We start from the raw sequence: 17,187 nt of genomic DNA, 5'->3' as shown, positions 1-17,187 counted from the left end.
GGTCAGTACACAAAGAACACTTACCAGGAAAACAGAGCATTCATGCAGGGTATTACTATTCATGAAGCATGGCAGTGAGAGGGAGACTGCCTGCATGCTTGTTCGCATGCGCGTGGTCAGTCTCCGAGCATTTACTCTGCAAGCTGTACTTGTGTTTCTCCTGCTGGGTGCTGAGGCTTCCAGCACTGATGGGCCTGGATAAACTCCCCAGAGCGTTGGACCTGTGCAGTATTTATGAGGCCTGGCTATGTTTAATTCATCCCCACTGATCTCAGGTCTATGCTCAACCTGTGCTCACACATTGTGCTTGTATGCATGATGGGTAGGAACAAGAATACGTACACCTTTAAAAAGAAGCTGTTTCCACTGGCAGTTTCTTCTTCTAGGCCTGCGTTGTTATGTTGACGTGACTGGCACAACATCACTCGAGATGAAGGACGATTTGTTTTTCTTGCAATTTCTGATCCAGTGATGTAGGATGAAAATAAAATCTATTTAAAGTTATAAATCCTTTATAACTTTATAAATCCTGACTGCTATCTTTGCAGATTTGAAGCGTCTCACACACACACGCCCACACTGTTGAGGCCTCTACAGTGCCAGTATTTGGTCATGTTCAGGTGGTGGGGTTTGGCATGGCTCAGAGCCTGTCGCTGTGAATGGAGCCCAGAGCAGCACACAGAGTATTCCAGCTCCACCCTCCAGCCCAGATTGGGCCCTCCTCTCCAGTCCAGGCTATGGTGGAGGCTGGGTGTGCTGGCTTGAGCTGCTGGAGTTGCTGGAGCTCGTGATTGGGACGGAGCCAGCCAGGCAGAGCCAGCGAGTCACACCATCCCTGTGCTGGCAGAGCCTGTCCTCCATCTCATTATAACCTGCAGCTATAGGAAATGATGAGCAACCTGTTCATGTGAGGGGAGGGAGTGTATGTGTGTACGCTTGTGTGTGTATTTGCATCCAAGCATGTGTTTGTTTTTTGTTTTTTTAAAATCAGACTGCTCCCCACTGTAATCATATGTAAATCTTGGCATTTGTCGTCCACTCATTATGCATTTTGTGTGTGTTTGTGTGCGTGTGTGCATGCGTGTGTGTGTGCACATGCGTTTTGGCTTGACCCGACAGTGTGACAGCGGTGAGAGGATGAAGATTGATCACCTAAGAACACCCCAGGGCTTGGATGACTGGCAGAGACAGAGAGAGATAGAAACAGACGAGGGGGGCGGGGGGGGGGGTTATATAGCAAAGAAATATAAGTCAGGAGAGTGGGAGGTGAGAGGGCGGGGGAATGTGGAAAGGAATGGTTTACGGTAGAGGAGGGAGAGATAAAGAAGGAGAGAGAGGGAGAGAAATGAAGAGAGGTGGTGATTGAAGGAGATTGTTTTGGGGAGTGTGTGTGAGAGATAGAAAGGCAGAAGAGGGAGATTGAGGCCCGCAGAACATGGATACATTTACCCGTGTGAGATAAATGACTATAGATGGCTGGTGCCGCTGCGTGTGCGTGTGAATGAGAAACACAGAGACAGAATACATTTCTCTGTGTGAATGTGACCGCATGTGTGTGCTCGTGTGTGTGTGTGCGCACGATTTGTGTGAAAGCATCTGATTTCCAATCGCTCCCTCTGAGCCCCTATGGGTGGCTCATGCCAGGTTCAATCTCCGTAATCTCGGGATATTCCCTCGCACCCCGGCATGCTCCTCTGTGGGCCACAACCCTGGGGGGTGGCGGAATAAGATCACTGAGAGGGATGCGGCATCTCAATTTATCTGGAAGGAGCTGGAAAGGAAGGGGTGGACGTTACTACCGGTTACTTTCAAATGCATTACTGTGGGGACAGATACAAAGATGTTACCTGTTGGAACAACAACCGGTGAAGAAGAAGGAGGAGAGGCAGTATATCTGTTCCTAAATGATATATTGTAGGCACTACTGTAACAGGCACAGCTGTGTAACATCAGGTTTATTAATGACATGACCTCGTATTCATACATTAAAGCTACAAACTCAGTAATTTTTTAATGTTATTTAACAAAAACAAAAATGTTGTACTTCTAAATATACATTGATTAGTGTGTAATTACATCGTCCAACAAAATGACACATTCTCATACATAATCCATTAAAAATACATAGGAGCATGCACCAGTTTGCTATTCCCCCAACATATTTGTTGGTCTTCCTCTTCACCTCAATGACAAGAACATATGTATAACATACTCATTAATTTCCAATATTGTCACAGTTACTTATTGTCAGCAGATTAGACAAACGACCATCTCCAGACAAAAGTCTGCTAAACAACAGCAGCAGCTGGTTATAAGCTAGCTTTATACCAGCTAATGTTATGCTCAAGTGTCCTAAAAATCACACTTTTAATCTGATAAACAAGTTTCCCTGGGAAAGTCTATGCCAGGGTGCTGGAAAGGAGAGTTCGTCCGTTAGTCGAACCTCGGATACAGGAGGAACAATGCGGTTTTCGTCCTGGTCGGGAACACTGGACCAGCTCTTTATCCTCTCCAGGATACTTGAGGGTGCATGGGAGTTTGCCCAACCAGTCTACATGTGTTTTGTGGACTTGGAGAAGGCATTCGACCGTGTCCCTCGGGGTGTCCTGTGGGAGGTGTTGCGGGAATATGGGGTGTCTGGCCCATTGCTACGGGCCATTCGATCCCTATACAACCGTTGCAAGAGCTTGGTTCGCATTGCCGGCAATAAGTCGGACTCGTTCCCGGTGGGTGATGGGCTCCGCCAGGGCTGCCCTTTGTCTCCGGTTCTGTTCATAATTTTTATGGACAGGATTTCTAGGCGCAGCCAAGTGGCGGAGGGCTTTCGCTTTGGTGGCCTCAGAATCTCATCTCTGATTTTTGCAGATGATGTGGTTCTGTTGGCTCATCGGGTGAGGGCCTCCAGCTCGCACTGGAACGGTTCGCAGCCGAGTGTGAAGCAGCGGGAATGAGGATCAGCACCTCCAAATCTGAGGCCATGGTTCTCAGCCGGAAAAGGGTGGAGTGCCCACTCCGGGTCGGGGATGAGTTCCTGCCCCAAGTGGAGGAGTTCAAGTATCTCGGGGTCTTGTTCGCGAGTGATGGGAGAAGGGAGCCGGAGATCGACAGACGGATTGGGGCTGCAGCTGCAGTAATGCGGACGCTGCACCGGTCCGTCGTGGTGAAGAGGGAGCTGAGTGTAAAAGCGAAGCTCTCAATTTACCGGTCGATCTACGTCCCTACCCTCACCTATGGCCACGAGCTGTGGGTAGTGACCGAAAGAACGAGATCGCGGATACAAGCGGCAGAAATGAGCTTCCTCCGAAGGGTGGCTGGCCTCTCCCTTAGAGATAGGGTGAGAAGTTCGGCCATCCGGGAGGGGCTCAGAGTAGAGCAGCTGCTGCTCCACATCGAAAGGAGCCAGCTGAGGTGGTTCGGGCATCTGACAAGGATGCCCCCTGGGCGCCTCCTGGGTGAGGTGTTCCAGGCATGTCCCACCGGGAGGAGGCCCCGGGGCAGACCCAGGACACGCTGGAGAGATTATATCTCTCGGCTGGCCTGGGAACACCTTGGTATTCCCCCGGACAAGCTGGAGGAGGTGGCTGGGGAGAGGGAGGTCTGGGCCTCTTTGCTTAGGCTGCTGCCCCCGCGACCCGACCCCGGACAAAGCGGATGACGATGGATGGATGGATGGAAGTTTGATGTTTTATGACTTTTATCACTGCGTGTCCGAGTCCACTTCAAAGATAGTTTCACTAATGCTGGCCAACAGAAGCTAATAGCGGCTAACAGAAGCTAATAGCAGCTAACAGCAGCAAAAACAACAGCGCTTATCAACAGAAACGTTCAGCATATCCTAAGCAAGAAACAACTGTAATGTGATTGCCAAATTTTATACAGCAATGCATTACATTACTGCATTGCTGAAAAATTTATGTGATTACAGTAATGCAATGATAATGAATTGCAAACACGTTCCACCCAACACTAGTAGTGCCGTTTTACCCACAGAAGTTACCTCCTGCTGGCCATTAGAAAGAATGCAGTTTTAAGAGGCTAGAGGCTAAGTCCAGTTTTATGTAAAGTCAATGACTCAATGCCTAACTGGCTTCATTTAAAAAGGATCTCTCAAATGTTCCTTTAACAGAATTAAAAAATGGATAAAATCCCAGTACAGCGCCTAGTTTGCAAGGAAAAAAGAAAAATCTAAGATATATACATAATCTGCCTGGATTTTGCTTTTTATGAACATTAGAACTCTGAATTTTCCCCTCATCTGCACAACAATAAGCAAATGAATCCCAATCTACTGTATCCATCTGCACACATTTTTTTCCTACAATCGTAGCAGGTAGCAATACTCACGACTCCGTCCTTGAGCATCTTCCTCTCCCTGGGCTCTTTGTTTCATTCTCAGATCTGACTGTTTTTCAGTCACCCCCATACCGTGTAGACCCCCGTTAATTGTTCTCTACATCTGATGATGACTCTGAAAGTGCTATGCTAAGCAACCGCATGTTTGTGAGAGCTGAGAATATGAAGAGCGTGCGTGTGTGCGGGCATGCAAAAAGCTTGTGTGTGTTTGTTCGCTCAAGGGGAATGCGAGCTTTGACTTCCTGCTAATTACCCAGCATGCTCTCTGTTCTGTGGTTAATTGTCCAGGTCCTCTTTTTCTCTCAATGGGGAGCGGGGTTGGAACGGAGTGAAAACACATCTTCTCGTCTTCTCTCTGTCTTCTAATCTATAGCCTTTATCTCCATTGTCTATCCTTCCCCTCTTGTGTCACTGTTTGTTCCGCAAGGATGAAAATTAAACACTCGGTAGCACATACGGGGCAATCTCATGAAAGAATAACCACATAAATTTATATTTTACTGCGCGTGGGTGGGCGCCTGTGTGTGAGCCCGGGTAAATGTGTGTCAGTGTGTGAGTCAGTTTTGGCTAATGTTCTGTATGGATGTGTGTTGCATATATAAGACAGAATGCATGACAGCGAGGTAGCGGTGGTTAAGGGAATCTCTGTCAGCTCTCTCTAATTATGTGTGACATTTCCACGCTGGACCACTGTCAAAAACCCTACAATAGGCACACACAAAAGCACAAACACAAATACAAGCGTACACACGCACACACCCCAGCCTAATGATACAGAGTTGTGATTGCCGGCTGCCTGCTATGATAGAACCCCTCCATAGTCCTCAGCAACATAAATCAATGTCAATTACCTCCCCAGAGCACATTAGACACTTTCCATTCCTACTCGTAATTAGTATGGCCCATAGACATATTCCCATCCCACACCAAGCTCACAGCGGAGCTTCTGCACACAAACAACAAAGCCAGGGAATGAAATGATTTCACTGCTTAAGTTCAAACACATACCAGCACATCGAATCATACGCTTCGTGTGACACAGAATACAAACAGTTCAGCAGCTCACCCTCTCCTTGTGCTCACACGTGCATTATTTCAGTATCACCATTAATTACCGCTGGCCTTGCCATCACAGTGAGTCAGCAGCTGTGAAAATGAATTGAAACGAGCACATGAGCCGCTTGACCTTGGACGGCGCGCGTGTGTGTTTGAGCATATATGCATGCATGCCAGAGCATATAGGTTTATGCAATGCATAACAATGTGTTGATGTTGGTGAGAGTGAGGATGTGGTATTTTTAGACAATAACCTCTTTTTTTCTTTGGGTGTCATCGCCTCGTGGTCTTTCAGCCTCTATCTGTCTTCAGCTTTTTTCTCTCTCTTTTGCCTATTTTTTTTTTCCTGGAGTCACAGGCCATACCTGACAGCTAAAAGAGAGGAACAGGGAGAGAAGCAATGGAAGAGGGAAAAAATCCAGCAAGATAGCAGTCCAACAATCAGTGGCTTAAAATGATGAGAGAGAAAGAGAGAGACAAAGCACAGACTGGCTGAATAATTGATAGAGAGTGGAACAGCGCTCCCAAACTAAATCTTCATGCTCTGAGCACGTCACCTGGTTTTGCCAACTGTTTTCAGATGAGCGGACATGCTGTTATGAAACAGCAGCGATCAAAAGGATAGAAGACCACAAAGTGCAGTAAAACACCTTTTTAAACAGAGATCATCCAGTCCAGTAACAGTGGTGGGTTATTACTGGTCCCATTAGACTAGTCTGAAAAGAAGAGAGAGCAGGCTGCAGAAGAAAGAGGACAACTCAGACACACATCTGTGCAGGAATGAGTCATTTGTCATGGTGTGGAGGTAGAGAGAAAGCACGAGGCTGGGGACTTGGAATCTGCTTTACTCCAGCTTGTCAAAGAGAAACCCGGCAACCTTCTCAGATTTTTGTGTTTTGTTCGACCGCATATGAAAGATAGACGGTCATGATGTTGCCCACTGATTTGCGGACTACTTTTGGCATTTTAGCCATCATTATCTTGGACTTTTGAAACCCCATGTGACCATATTTAAACTACGGGGTAGAGCTTTTGGTTTATCCATTATTCACCATTATATTAACTGGGATCAATTCAATTCAACTTTATTTATACAGTGCCAAATCACAACGACAGTCACCTCAAGGCACTTTACATTGTAAGGTAGACCCTACAATAATACATACAGAGAAAAAAACCCAAAAAATCATATAAAAATCATCACTTTGGTGACATTGTGAAGGAAAAACTCCCTTTTAACAGGAAGAAACCTCCGGCAGAAGCAGGCTCAGGGAGGGGCGGGGCCATCTGCTGTGACCGGTTGGGGTGAGAGAAAGAAGACAGGATAAAGACATGCTGTGGAAGAGAGACAGAGATTAATAACAAGTATGATTCAGTGCTGAGAGGTCTATTAACACATAGTGAGTGAGAAAGGTGACTGAAGAAGAAATACTGGTAATGGTTAGCGAAAAAAACAGGTGAAAACCAGGATACTGTATGCATACAGTAGCACCGATCTTAGCTAAAGCTACCCTTTATTTATTTATTTATTTTGCTGTATTGAAGAAGACTTAAAACCAGTGAATGAGACCATAAAGTCACCAGAAAATGTTTTCTGAGCTGATAAGTCAAGTGGGTCATCGGGTAATTTTCTCATGGGCATCTTATATACACTCAGATATTCTTCTTTTAAAAATTATTTCAACATTATTACAGCAGCGTGGGATCATCTTGACAGAGAAAAGGCACAAAAGGCAGCCAACATCTAAAGAAGAGCTTTGAATGTCCTTCAAGAAGCCCGGGGAACTATTCCTGAAAACTTCTTAAAGAAATGTCAAGAAAGGTTGTCTAAGAGAGTTCATGCTGTGATGAAGAATAAAGGTGGTCATATACAGATCTTCAAGCTTGTTAGATATGCGCAAACTCTGTTTTTGCCTTATATGCTCTGTTTTAATTTATATTTGCATCTGTTTCCTATTTTACTAGTAAAACATCCAGAAATTAGGGGTTCAAGACTGGTTGGTTTGGGGTTTTTTCATGATTTATAAAGACTTAGTAGTAATTTGGTAGTAATTAGTTCCACCTCTTCATAATGCATTCCACCAAGTCACTGCTTAGTCCTGTGAATCTGGCCTGATTAGGCAGGAGATAAAATTAGAAGTCAGATTTTAAACAAACCCCTGGCTTTGCCAAACATTTAGGAAGAGAAAAACATACAAATTGTAAAATAATTACCCAAATCCTAAACTGTTGGCTTGTTTACTCCCCATCCTATTGTCTCGCCACTTTTTTGGCCTGTCAGAGTAATTATTTTTTGTGAGGATAATGTTATCCTAACAGAGAAGTTATGGAAATAGTTTAGCATTTGTAATAATCCAAAATTATCCATTAATCATGACAGAATGCTGAAAACCCAGACTCTAGGCCTCACACTGCATTTAGATGAAGTGACGGCCAAAATTTATTTCCTCTCTTTGCAGAAATGTCTGTGTGGCCAAGGTTCATTATTCACAAGATAAAAGTAGGAGAGCATTCAGAGAGCATCTTCATATGTGCACACAAACACAGTAGCAAACACACAAACAAGCAAGTTCCACAAAAAGCTGGCACAAAAGACTTTATTTTTCTGTTCAGTCATCTCTGAGGCAGTGGAGTGACCTTCTCTCCTCTGATAGATCACACTCACCTCACCTGAGGGCTTTGTTCTGTCATACCACCTGAGGTCTGCGTAGGGGCTGTGTGTGTGCATGCGTGCCACAAAAGATGTCACAAAGGTTTCACTGAAGTTCTTCTTCTTGTGTCCTTTAAAAGAGTCTTCAAGTGCAGTCTTTCTCCTTGCTATGGCGAAAGTGTTCTTTCAAGGTCAGATAACAAAAGAAAATCCGAAAGAAGAAAGGGACTTTTTTTTGTAGGAGGGGAACGAGGGAAGACATGATTATAGGAATAAAAAAGGGGGAGAAAGAAGAGGAATATTGGAGTGGTAGTGGAAAAGAAAAGATAAGACAAGAAATAGGAAAAGCAGCTGGGGTAGGGGGAGCAGTGAAAGAGTGAGCGGGTGAGCAGGTGCAGTGATAGCAGAGGATAATGGGTAATATGAGCAAAGGGATGATGGTTCAAATCCCCCTTTTATCCTCTCTCTGAGCTCTGACCCTACCTGGACAATGAGGACAGCAAAAGGGGGATGGCAGTGATCCTCTCCAGCCATTAAGGGCAGAAACAAGGCAAATTATAAGTGGGGTGAACAGAGGAGAAGCGAAGCCACAGAAGAAGGAAAAAAACAGGGCAGAGCAGGTGGAGGTTAAAAAGAGACCTCTGACTGGAACAGCACTGAATTGGAGACACAATCAGTTCAAGGATGTTAAAACCCATATGGCAGGAAGGGTTCATCGGAAAGTAAATTGGACAGAAGCTTGCACATATGCCCTGTCATCCAGACGGTGATTAGGTTATAGTTTGGTGTGTTTGCACTCAAGCAGAGCTTGTTTTAACCACTTACTTTATAAAGCGTCTTTCTGTGTGTGCTGACTTTTCTTTTTTTCACCCCTTTTTCTCATCTTCAGGCATTTTTTGTTCAAGACGTCGTCAGGGACCACCCCTCTCTTCAGTAGCTCCTCCCCCGGATACCCCCTGACCTCGGGAACAGTGTATTCTCCACCGCCTCGCCTGCTACCCAGAAACACCTTCTCCCGCTCAGCCTTCAAACTAAAGAAGCCGTCCAAGTACTGCAGCTGGAAATGTGCCGCGGTGACAGCCATCGCAGCCGCTGCCTTGCTGGCCATCCTGCTGTCTTACTTCATTGGTAAGTGAAAGCATTTTTATGAAAAGGGTTAACCAGATTTTATTTTATTTTTTGTCTATATATACACCCCTGAACAAATACAAGCTCAGTCGACACACTGTGTCGCATTGACCTAAAATGCATAAACCTCCCACACCTCCACGACAAAGTGTCAAGTTAGTAGCCCCTGCCTGTAAAACACAAAGCAGATTCAGAAGGTGTGAGCTTTATCACTTCAGTCGACTGCTGCACTGTCAAAATCAACCCCAGCTGGAGCCTCGGCCTCCAGTCAGCATCAGTGCACAGGCAGTTAGAGGGGCAGAAAGATACACAAACCGCAGCATACTGCGGCTGTTTCTGCAAGCAGGTATCAGTCAAGGTAGGAATCCTAACAGACCCAGCAGGAAAGTGGATGTTTTTCACTGATCTGAAGCCAACGTGCAATAGTCATACTTTAAGGAATGGCAGATACTCAGAGGAGAGCACTTACCCAGCACATCAGGAAGAGATTCTGATGGGCTGTCTACCGGCGAATCTGTGTGAAGAGAAGGGAGGAAAAAATACAAAACATTGCTTAGAGTGTGTGTGGGAGTGTGTGTGTGGGTGTGGATTTTATTCCTTCTTGACCTCATTCACTGGACAAAAGAATGCAGACCTATGCATCTGTGTGCGTGTGTGTGTGTTTGTGTGTGTGTGTGTGTGTGTGTGTTTGAGGGAGAGAGGAAGACAATAGAAGGAGGAGGAACAGAAAATGAGGAAATGTAATTATGTATGAATGTGCATGTTTGTGTGTTTGTCTATTTCACTGTGTTAGTGTGTGTGCAAGAAGGCAGATGTGCCACTGAGCCCCTGATTGGCCTCTTACCCAAGAGACCAGAGTCAACAGATGGGGGGAAGAGTGGCATCAGCAGAAATAACAACCCTCTCTACATATATTATTAAGATCATTTTTTTCTTTATTTATAAATATATTTATCCAAACGTGACCACATCGATCTAACCGTCCATAGTGAGTTTGTGATATATGCACCCATATGTGTGTCGTATGCATCCTGGCCTACCGAATTTCATGCATGTGCACTCCAATCTGTGCATGTGTCAGTATTTGTGTGATTTGTGTAACCCCCGTGGAGTGCCCTTGACAGTAGTGTGTCCTCCAGAGCAGATCAAGGCCTCTTGCCGAGGGCACACAGTAAGATCCATTCTCTCCTGAGCTTTACACGGTCACACTGCAGTAGACAGCCACATATGGAGCCACAAAACAAAAGCCGGGAGAAGGACGAAGGACGGCAACCGCTGCCCTCATACCCCCTAACCCCCCCGAAATCCTCTCCATATGTACTCAAGGGCACTGGAGAGCAGAAAGGACCAAAGACCTCCCGTTATTCATCTTTTACTCGAAGCGCAGAGCTCACCTGGGGCTTTAATGACACAAATATTTGTTTTCTTCAGAACATATAATTGTTAAATGAACATCTAATTGGGGACATAAATCAAAACACATTTGTTTCAAAGACTAATTTTTGCTTCTACCTTTCTTTTTTTCATACCACTCCATCGGTAATTTTTGGGTACCTGCAGACAGATAAAGCTTGCTAACAACAGCCTGTCTTAATAATAGGTACTTTTAGATTGTTAGCTATATTATAAAAGATTTTTCTTTTTTATTATTGGTGTATTTACAGCACAAAAGAGCAAGCTATCCAGATACCCTGTCAGTATACTGTATAATATTGCATTTTTAATGGAATTGCATGATTAAGGGGAAATAGAGTGTAATATTTTTCCCTCTAAGCCCCACTTTCTGTATATTTTTCAGTTTAGTTTTATTATATGCCAAATAGTGTGTGTGTGTGTGTGTGTGTGTGTGTGTGTGTGTGTGTGTGTGTGTGTGTGTGTGTGTGTATGCTTCACCACCAAACTTAATTGTCCAACTGGCTATAATTCAGTAAGCTGAAACAAAGCTGAAATGATACTTTATTGTTATTATTACTATTGCTAACTGTGGCCCCTTTTCAGCTGTTGTAAGGAAATGTTTTTGCTCCGGTGTTTTTTCTACGCTGAACAAAGCTGTAGCAGTGCTGCCAAGCCTGAAACCCTTGTGTTTACCATGCTTTTTGTAGCGTTAATCGTGCAGCGAGTTCACTACTCATAAGGGGGATTTTGTACTACCTTGTTTGTGTGTTATGTGTGCGTGGGGCCCAGCGCTCACTGTGGGGATTGTGCAGAGCACCCAGAGCCATGCAGCGTGAAGAGGACCCCTCTGAGGCGTCCGCCCAGGAGCCCACTCATAAATTACACCAAGACACATGTGCCTGAACAGCACTTTTCATTTTTTGTGCTGGTTGGCGTGTGTGTGTGTGTGTGTGAGAACTCCTAACTTCTCCGTGTGTGTCTGAGAGTGTGCTGGCTTTCAAATGATTTGCCTTTCCTTCTTTTTTCTTTATTCAGACTTCACATGAATATTAAGGAGAAAAAAAATTGCTTGACAATCTTCCAGAAACTCAGGCGCGCACATGTGTGTGCCAATTGAGGACGACATCTTCAGAAAAAACATGACTTTGCATGTTTCAGGAGCACAGCTGACTCGCTGTATCTCTGTGAAGCTTATTTACTGTGTCCTACTGTTAGAATGAAGCCTTGGGGATGAGATAAACATACACACGTAGCATGAAAAAAGCGTTTGGAGCTGCGAGTCGTTATTTGTGTCTGTGTGAGTTCGAGGGAGTTTATTTGTAAGGGAGGACAGAAAGCGTTTTTTTTTTTCCCTGTTCAAACTCCAGCGGAGTATGGCCTCCTCTTTATGTGTGAAGGAATGACTGAACGGATGGAGGGAGGAGGATAAACGAGAGTGCTTGTTCTTCATTCCCCTGGCGTCTTGTTTGCTTGCTCCGCATGGAGCACCTGAGCCAAAGGAGAGGTGGTTGCTAGGATACAGGTGAGCGGTTGGCATACAGGAGAGAAGACAGGTCCATCATTGTGAATGGCAACCTGGAGAGAACGAGATAGAGAGGGGTGAGAGAAGAAGAAGAAAAAGGAACGGGGTGGAATGGAGTTGGTGCACAGGGGGCAGAGGGGAACATAAAGGGGAAAGAAAAAGGATAGATCAGTGGAGAGACAGAGGAGAGGAGGGCTGATATGTCACTGTCAGTACTGTAAGGTGTGAGATTGGTTGATGGGGGGGCGCGGGTGAGGTTGTTTGCGCTGCTGAGGAAAGTAGAGGAGATGAGGAGGAGGAGTGACAAGACAGCCAGGTGTGGAGAGAAGAAACTGAAGGGAGGCAGAAGGGGGAGAGATGAAGGAGAGCGTGGCCTCCTGAGGGCTCTGTCACCTGGAATATCTGCGGGACTAATGTCTCCTAATTGATCACAGCGAGCAGAGAACAGAGGGAGTGTGACAGAGGACAGAGAGAGGCTGTGAAGGACAAGGGGTGACGAAAAAGAGAAGTTAGAGAGGATTAAAAAAAAGAGAACAGGGATGTAAACCTCTGAGAGCAAAAACATCCAGCAAGGGGGGTAAAACAGATAGAAATGCGCTGTAGTGAGGAATGAGAGGAGAGCCTGGCTTGATGGATGAGAAATCGAGGTCGTGTCAAACTGCTTGTGCCCAGGTGGACTGTTTTCATACACACATGCACAGGTGTGCCCTTGACTGCAATGAGTAAACTTGCTAGCGGGCGCTTGTGTCACCTTTGCAGGGGTGTTTGGCGCCGATGTGTGCGCGTGTGCATCTGCGGAATTTGTCAGGCGACGTGGCATAATCCACATGGTATTGTCACCACTAATGAGTAAGGGCGCACATACGCACGCACAGGCGCGCGCACACACACGATGTATTTTTAGTCTTACTCTCAGCTCCCCTGTCTGTTGATTCAACAGAACCACACTCCACACACACACACACACACACACAGTGGCACTGTCATCGAGCGTGACCTTCATGCCTCCGAGCCGACCACTTTCCATCCATCACCGCTGTCTTCCTGTTCCAGAGTGATCACAATCGCTTACTGCCCATTCTTCCCGATTACAAGTGTCTCACTACAGTGCATTCATATCCCTGCTCCCTTACATAATCACATGTTAATGATTTTACTGTTCTGCCAATTGAACAGTTTCTGGACTAGAAATACAACATTAGTTCTTCGTCCCTTTCCTTATCAATCATCTTTAGAGCCTTTATATTAATTTTAAGCTCCCAGCCTTGTGTGGATGGGAGGTACTACTGTGCTACTCTTCTGAGAAAGAAAAAAAAGATTAAAAAAAAGTACCTAATTACACTTTTTGATACACATGATATACAAAAGTCTACTCTTAACAGGCTAAATGATTGATGTTTTAAAAAGTATTCATTATGCCATATTAAAAATAAGCAAAAATCGTAAAAGCATACAAGAAAAGGAGCAATTTTTTCCTAACTTGATCGTCCTTTACGCAAGAACAACTTCTATAGTGCATGCTTGTTTTCCCAAGTAGTTATATGCCAAAGTTTGTATTTATTTGAATAAGACTGCTTCTTTTATGAGTAAGTATAAAAGCAAGTCAAGACAGTCAAGTGAATAGTTGTGTTGGCCATGCAGGTCTCGCAATGTGGCTGCTTTCCAAACGCACCTCCTTGACCCCAAAGTCCCCTCTCACATTGCATGTGGCTTCCCTTCTGCTGATCTGAGGTGGAACAGCTAGAGGTCAGGATGTGTCACTCATGCCAGCGTAGGCGTCCGTGTGTGCATTTAATGTGTGTGTGTGCGGAGGTGAAGATGCAATTGGGCATATGGTGAATGCAGGAACCTGGGCATAAGGATCAGACGTGGAGCGTGTGTCCGCAGCAGCAGGGCCTGTCGGACTGATAAAGGTTAGGATCTTACCACACGTTGCCAGTCCAGAAAATGGGCAGGGCATGGCCAGGACCAGGCACAAGGTGCTATACCATCTGCACCAGAGGGATACATGGGTCAATGAACTGGTAAAGGTAATGCAAAGCAGGGAGCAGGAGTTGTTTAAGTGGTGACATCGATGTTCTTCCTTTGACTTGAGCTTCGGTACATGCTTTAAAGGAAATAGTACCCATGTGTGCATGAACTGAGGATTTGCATCCTCAGTGATGTCACTGCTGAGCGATGTTCATACCGTCTCGTGCATTAGTGTGCACGAGCTCATTTCATTCATTTATTTCCTCATTCATTTATTCATTAGTGCGGGTCTTATCGGGGCCTCAATCGTTAGTCCAATTAGGCCTATGGTGCTTCACTGGTACTGTGTTGGAAACAGGAGATGGATGAAGGCAAAGCGAAAAGAAATTGCTGTCCTCCCTTTTTTTTATCCTCTCGCTCCGTCTCTCATTTTCTTTCGGTTTCTCCGTCTCTTGGCCTCCACAGCGAACTCTTTTCTCTGTCTTTCGTCCTCACTCATTCTCTCCCACTCTCTGATCTGTGATAAGATAGCATAGTTCCTCATATCCTGTTTCTAATACAGATCGATGAGAGGGAAAGGAGCGAGGTAGGAAGGGAGGGATGAGACGAGGCAGAGTGGGTTGATGTTGCTGGGGGGAGTAAAGCGGCGGGGGGGTCAGGGTAGAGATATCTGAAGAGGAAATGAGGATTCAGAAAGGAGGACATCACTCAGATTCACATCTCTTTTCATTTAACCAATCACACACGTGCACGCACACGCGCACCCACACGCGCGCCGGGCGGCTACGTCTGCGCCGGGCCGTCTCAATATTTCGGTGCCAATAAAGAAACCATTTTCAGCTGTGTGATTGAGTGAGTTGCCGTTTCTCTCGGCTAGACACAGCCGTGCAGGTAGGAGCTGCCAGCAACTCGCATAACCTTTTGTGTTGCAGTCAATTACAGTTCAGTTGCATCAGCTGGGTGAGAAGGTCCCGTCGGGGGTTGCAGCGTGCGTGCGCGCTTGTTGTTAATACCATGCAATTTTCAGCATGCATACGCAGATACACACTCAGAAGCAGACAAATTGTGTCTCTCAGTGTATATGACCCCCAAGGGCAGCAGCCAACCGCCGCCCCCGTTCCTCTGTCTGAGGCTCTAAATGATCTCAGCAAGCAGCGCCTTCAAAACTTAGCCAAGAGAGAAGGCTGCTTTATTTATAGATTACATAAGTGGATACTGTGTGGTAAATTCTGAGAAAACGTCCCAAATGGCCTGAATATTGAGAACCTGAGGCGGCATGCTGCTCTTTTCCTCAGTCTCTTCAATATTAGCAGCACTGCACCTCTGTGCCGCAGAGGTACAGACGCCTCTTTTTTTTCTCAGGTGGCTCCTTTTTTTGCATGTATGTTTTAGGAGTGTGCAAGGTGGGGAAAGCAGGGGGGGTAGAAAGGCTGGGAAAAGGGTTCCTAAACCAATTAAAAGGCAGACTAAGGATGGTGGGGTGAGTTGGGGGGGAGGTGGTCTACAATTACTGCCCTAATTAAGGTCAGAGTTGTTAATTTAGTGGTGAATTAAAACGGTTAATATGCATTTATCGGGATGGCCAGGGGAGAAGGCGAAATGGGGGGAGAAAAAAAAGTGTTGCCACCGACCAGGGCTTGTGTTCTTTGTGCAATTTTGGTTGCGTTGCGTGCGGTTGCATGCGACAACATGCGACAACATGCGACAACATGCGAGAGGCCGTTCTCCGGCTTCTGAGCAATTAGGAGCATCGCAAATGGTTCAGCGGGGATACACTGGCTTTTAAGCAGGCAATGATAAGGTTGAGTTGAGACAGAAAAGGGTGAGAGACATAAGAGCATAGAGAGAGAAAGAGGGGTGGGGAGAGGATTTGAACATTTGGAACATGTTCCAGAGAACAGAATGATGATGATACAATATTTTCCAGTCAGGGGACACTCGCTGCAAAGTCACCTTTCTCCATCTCTGCCTCGCTCTTTATTTTCCTTCTCTTTCCTTCTCTCATCCAGAAATCCATTTACACCCTTTAACTCTGAGATATATAAATATTTCCCAAAACATGCGCATGTGCGTTGTATTTCTGCCTGATTGCCCGTGTTGTGAACCACTTACTGTCAAAGGATGAATCACCACCATCCTTTTTTTTTTTTTACCCAACCAGTCAATGAATACGGGGCCACTTATCCCTTAAATCTTTTCTTCTCCTCACTTGCCATCTTCTTCCCCCTTCCTCACTTTATCCGTGGGGGCCTTTATTCATCTCTTCCTCCCTTTTTTTTCTGCAACATCATGTGTAGCCTGTTTCTCTGCTCCTCTTTTTTATATTTCCTCAGGGGATTTCATGTGTTCTTTAATATTCTCTCAGTTCTCGCTGTCCTCCAGTATTCTCTCTGTTCCCCCCATGCCTCTCCTCCTCCGTGCTGAGGTTTGGCACAATTTCTCTAAGAGCTCCTGACCGCTGCCCCCTCTCCGAGCCCGGCCACCACCTCTCCCTTTTCATCTCTCTTGTTTCTCCGTCCATCATCCTCCGTCCTTTTTTTTTTTTTTTTTTTGTCATCACAGGATCACGTTTTGTTTTCTTCAGACGCTGTTCTTTGCAGATGATACTGGCAAGCACTTTGCCTGTCTGAATTATGCATCGAGATTACATAAAAACCTCACGGAGCAACTGATCTATTTTTAATCTGACTCGTTTGCTTGTTAAACCTGCTTCTCTGTGATCTTTTCTATGTGTGCGTATATGCAGTGTGTGTGTGTGTCTGTCAAATTGAACATGAGTGAGAAGACGGAGATTAAAAAGAAAAACAGCCCAAGTCTGACTATCGCTCTTGTTCTTCCCAAGTCTGTCAGTCGGATCTGATTCAGATAGGCTTTATTGGCATGGTATTTAATAAAGCCTTCCAATCCAGTTTGAAAACAGTAATTATGGCAATTATGATCAGAAAAGAAAATGCTTAAAATTATGGCAACACAAAGCTAAATACATCAATTTCAGCAGTTTCATTTCAGCTAAAATTACACCCTAACAAACTTAGAAGTGTTGTTGAAATAAGGGATGGCACTTGTAAAGAGAATGATAACAAGTGTCTCTCTTTGTCTTTCTTTCTTTCTT

At 45.2% G+C, this 17,187-nt stretch overlaps 1 protein-coding gene across 7 annotated transcripts in view; it reads left to right on the top strand.

The window, feature by feature from the left end:
* Positions 1 to 17,187, top strand: part of tenm2a (teneurin transmembrane protein 2a) — a 221,406-nt gene that overhangs the window by 165,218 nt on the left and 39,001 nt on the right. For all 7 annotated transcript variants that reach the window (XM_014331865.2, XM_014331864.2, XM_042218471.1 and 4 more), the window contains one exon: positions 8,949 to 9,187. In XM_014331865.2, the coding sequence (XP_014187351.1) occupies positions 8,949 to 9,187 (239 nt within the window). The remainder of the gene's footprint in view (positions 1 to 8,948; positions 9,188 to 17,187) is intronic.

Source organism: Haplochromis burtoni, unplaced genomic scaffold (genome assembly GCF_018398535.1).
Source record: "Haplochromis burtoni strain Fernald_Lab_line unplaced genomic scaffold, NCSU_Asbu1 Contig_19, whole genome shotgun sequence".
Lineage (NCBI taxonomy): Eukaryota > Metazoa > Chordata > Actinopteri > Cichliformes > Cichlidae > Haplochromis > Haplochromis burtoni.
Note: the sequence above shows the minus strand (reverse complement) of the source record. Positions and strands in the feature narration are given on the sequence as shown.